Below are 4,911 nucleotides of genomic sequence, written 5' to 3'. Positions count from 1 at the left end.
CCCAATGTCATACAAATGACCACATACATCAGGAATGTACAAAGTCAGTTCATCTTCTGTATCATCACTTTTGAGGCAACTTGAATAAAAATGTCTCATGGTTTGCTCTTGGTAGCAATTTAATTTTCAGTGCAAGCAAAAGCAAACACACCTGCCCACTGTCATACACATGACCAAACACATCTGGGATACTAGAAGACTGTTTAGCTTCTCCTTCTTCATTGTGGAGGCAACTTTGAGAAGTGGCACTTAGTGTAAACTCTATAAATCATGAAAACCAGACTTGAGATGCCTGAATTTAAAAATAATAGAAACCACTATCATAGTCATTTCTCTGTGTAAACGATGTTAGGGTAAGGCTTGCCATCACAATGTTGCTTTCCTGAGAATGGAACTGGTCCTCTCGGTGTGTATCATAAATGTGCATGCTCTGAGCTGTGGTCACTATCATGACTATCTTCATTTGCTAGAGAGTCTCCTGTGTGCTGGAGGGTGGCTGCTCCGATTCCTGAAAGCTCTGAAGGGAGAAGTGTTCCTTTTTTCACATTCACCAGTTCCTTTTCTCGAGCTGCAGCTCCTTGCTGTCCTCCTTTTACCCTCTTCCACTTCATTCGTCTATTCTGGAACCAGACTTTTACCTTGTACAAAGAAAGAAAACAGACAAAGAAGGAAATTAAATAGACTTATTTTTTCCCTTTACTGTCATCAAAGAAAATAATTCCTCAAAGGACACCATGACACTAGAAAAGAGAAAATATGAATTTAGATAAAAATTGTATTTAATTAAATTTCATAATCATAACAATAATTTGAAACTTTTGGAAAACAATGCAATTGAAAAATATTTTGTGTGTCACGGCATACAATATAAAACACAAAACAAAACCAGAAAAACTAGAAATAGATGGGAGAGAACTTTATTTTCTAAGGTTGTTCAAGACTTTTGGTTCTATAAAGACATCATAAATTTGAACTTATGTTTTAATATTTTATTGGTCAACTTTTATCCCTGCTAAATAACCATTAAACAAAAAATTGCCCAGGGAAAATTACGTTAATTCCATTGCTACTTTAAAGTACGGCCAAGGAGATACTGATGAAGATGTATGTGGAAGATTATTCAGGATGGGTTCAGTTCATTATTTCATTTGCAAATCTTTATTTCACCACTTCTTCTCATAATGAGCACTTCTATTCTGAGCTATCTAGTTTGTTTTTTAGTACTTTAATCACTCTTCAAAAACATATGATTGCAGTCATTATCTAAAGGAATGGTAAAGGATAAAATTCCTCACAATAATTTTCTTCAAATCTATAGCTGAATTTTTACATTATGTAATTTGTATCAACTTTATAGAGATAAGATTCCCTTTCAGAAGATGAACTGATATTGCCTAACACAGTGAGTATTCAAATAAGTTCAAATAAGCATGCACTAAATGACTACCCAAGATCAGAACTATTATAATATTTACATCAATGTATCTTCTTGATAGTACAGGTTGAATTAATTTTCAGTGCAAGCAAAAGCAAATATCTGCCCACTGTCTTACACATGACTGTATACATCCAGAATGTTCAGCTTCTGCAACTTCACATTGGTGGCATCTTGAATAAAAAAGTTTCATGGCTTTCTTCCCTATTTTATAGCTTGCTTTCACATTTCATTTCTTTCACTGTATGTTTTTCTTTAGCTAAGTCAACCTTTTATAATTTATTTCTCTATACACACCACATGACATTAAAAAAAGGATGGATTTTGTGTTTGACAGTCTCATGCCTTTCTTAAAAACAAACAAATATAAAAGTTTTATAATAATATGTAATACTAAGAAATAAATTACCTTTGCTTGTATTTTAGGATTGCAAAATTGAAAAGTATTGAGTATAGATTTCTTGATCTAGTTATGCTTAGACAAAGGCTTATATTCATTCTTTTTATTATTGCACACTATTCCACAGTGTGAATATTGTTGTTGTTAAGTGATATAGAGTTGGTTCCGGCTCATAGTGATGCTGTATAGGGTTTTTGAGGAGTGGTTGGTGAGTTTGAACTGACCATCTTACGGTTCATACTGACCTTGAGGTCCAGTGCTTATCCTGCAGTACCAGTTTATCTAGTCTTCTGACTATGAATACTTTAGTTACCTAACTCTTTCTTTTTCTTTTAAAAAAAGCATATTAAATTACATTTGCATTTTCAAGAACATCTGATCAAACTTCTCTTGCTATTCTACCCAGGAGTTACAACAATGGGTCTTGTTAAATGCTCTTGAGGTGGTTTCAACGTATAGTGACCCTGTATAGGGTTTCTGAGGAGCACTGGAAGGTTTGAACTACTAACCTTGCAGTTAGGGGCCCACTGCTTATCATACAGTGCCACAGCAGGATTCCAGATGGGTCTTAGTATATATGAACATTCAATATAACAAGAAAATACAGGAAAAAAGAGTTTTTCAAGGTTCTGTCTATTTAACTCCTTAATACACACTGCGATGTGTAGCTGTTCACATTTTGCCAACATTTGGGAGTATCAGTGTTGTTGTTTTTTTTTACTAATACACTGACAATTATCACATTGTGTACTTAGCTTGCGTTTCCTGATTACTAATGAAGTAAACAATTGCATCACACGGAGCTGTCAGAAATTCAAGCTGGTTTTCTGAAATGGACATGAAATGAGGGATATCATTGCTGATGTCAGATGATTCTTGGCTAAAAGTAGATATAACACCAAAAAGATTTTAACTTGTGCTTTATTGACAATGCAAAGGCATTTGGCTGTGTGGATCATAACAAACTAGGGATAATACAGTGAAGAATGAGTATTCTAAAACACTTTATTGTGTTCACTAGGACTCTGTACATTGACCAAAAGGCAATCGTTAGAACAGAGTAATTGGAGACTGGATGGTTTAAAATCAGGAGCAGTATGTATCATGGATAAATTCTTTCACCATATTTATTCAATCCATATACTGAAAAAATATTATGAAAGGCTGAATTATATGAAGAAGAACATGGAATCAAAACTGGAAGAAGAATCATTAACAACGTGTGAAATGCAGATGACACAATATTGCTTTCAGGAAGTGAAGAGGACTTTAAATACTTACTGATGAAGATGAAAGAGTACAGCCTTCAGTATGGATTACACCTCAATGTAAAGAAACTGAAAACCCTCCCTACCAATCAATAATGGTTGTTGTTGTTAAGTGTCATCATGTCACTTCTGACTGCTGTAACCCTGTATAGGGTTTCCAAGGAGCAGGGGATGTGTTTGAACCATCAACCTTTCAGTTAGTTCCAGTGCTCAAGCTACAGCTCCACATAACATCATGAAATGGAGAAAAGATTGAAGTTATCCATGACTTCAGTTTGCTTAGTTCCACAAGCAATGGTCCTGGAAGCATCAGTCAAGAACTTAAATGACATACTGAGTTGTTAGGCGCACTTGCTGCGAAAGCCCTCTTTACTGTGAAAGAGAAAAGATGTCACTTTGAAGGTTAAGGTGTGCCTGACCCAATCAATGGTATTTTCAGTTGTTTCATATGGATGTGATAATTACATAATGAATAAGGAAGACCTTAGAAGAACCTATGCATTTAAATTACAGTGCTGACAAAGAATATTAAAAGTACTATGGACTGGACGGACAACTTAGAAATTGGCTAACTAAAATGGGGGAGCTCTGGTAGCGTAGTGGTTACGAGTCAGGCTGCTAATCTCATGGTCAGCAGTTTGAAACTACCAGCTGTTCTGCAGGAGAAAGATGAAGCTTTCTGCTCCCATAAAGATTTACAGCCTCGGAAACCCTGTACAGGGTCGCTGAGTCAGAACCGACTCCACGGCTCATAACAACAGCAACATAAGGGCATGAAGAGGCTGACTTACAAGGTTTCAAGAGGAGTTTAGTTTCAGATTGTACAGGGGAAGGTAGAATCCCCACTGAATAGTTTTCATCTTGTTAGATAGGTCTGGTGAAAGGAGATGGGAATAGGATTCTTTGGATTCAATAGTGAGTAATTGTTACTGTGACTAATTGTGATTGTCACAACTGTAAAGGTAGAAGTTGTGTAACAAAAAGGGGGATAGTTATTAATCTTACATTCCAGGAACAGAGAACCCTAAGATCATTAAGAAAGAAGAGCATGAGCAGAATGTGGGCCTCTAACCAGAGAAGCAACGATACCAAAGATGGAAGCAGAGGTGATGGCATGGAGATATAGATCATCTGAGGACTCTAGACTCATGGAAAGAGAAAGGCTGTGTGCTGGTGGTCAAAAGGCTGGCTTGCAGGGCATGCCCTTTGGTTCTTTAAACAATTACATATCCCTGTGTATTTTGGGTATATCGGGGAGAGAAACAGAAGGAATAGAAGCAAATATTGTTAACCGATGATGCATGGAGGGGCTTATAATCATTGCAATGAAACAAAATACAACAGATTGAGTGCAAAACCGATGTTTTCCCATGTAATCTGTCATTCAATTCACAATTAGAGCTTTTTAAAAAGTACTATGAACTCCCAGAAGAACAAACAAACCTGTTGTAGAAGAAGTATAGTCATTATTCTCCTTAGAAGGAAGGATATGGAGACTTTGTCTCTCCTACTTTGGTCATGTTGTCAAGAAGAACAATACCCTGTAAATGTGCATCAAGTCCCTGGAAAAATGGAAGGTCAGCGAAAAAAGAGAAAGACCCTCAGCAAGATGAATTGACACGGTGATAGGAACAATGTGCTCAAACATAACAATTGTGAGGATGGCAGAGGGACAGACATTGTTTCATTCTGCTGTACATAGTGTCACTATGAGTTGGAACAGACTTGACAACACCTAACAACAAGAGTGAACTAAAGCAGCAGTTCAAACATCTATGAATTATTTGTGCCATGTTTGCATTGAAATT

At 36.4% G+C, this 4,911-nt stretch overlaps 1 protein-coding gene across 1 annotated transcript in view; it reads right to left on the bottom strand.

Annotated features, from left to right (window-relative positions):
• Window positions 1-413: 413 nt before the first annotated feature.
• MEOX2 (mesenchyme homeobox 2) overlaps window positions 414-4,911 on the bottom strand; it is a 101,695-nt gene continuing 97,197 nt past the window's right edge. The window contains exon 3 of the mRNA XM_006832247.1: window positions 414-638. Coding sequence (XP_006832310.1) covers window positions 414-638 — 225 coding nt within the window. The remainder of the gene's footprint in view (window positions 639-4,911) is intronic.

This window comes from Chrysochloris asiatica, unplaced genomic scaffold (genome assembly GCF_000296735.1).
Source record: "Chrysochloris asiatica unplaced genomic scaffold, ChrAsi1.0 scaffold00006, whole genome shotgun sequence".
Lineage (NCBI taxonomy): Eukaryota > Metazoa > Chordata > Mammalia > Afrosoricida > Chrysochloridae > Chrysochloris > Chrysochloris asiatica.
Note: the sequence above shows the minus strand (reverse complement) of the source record. Positions and strands in the feature narration are given on the sequence as shown.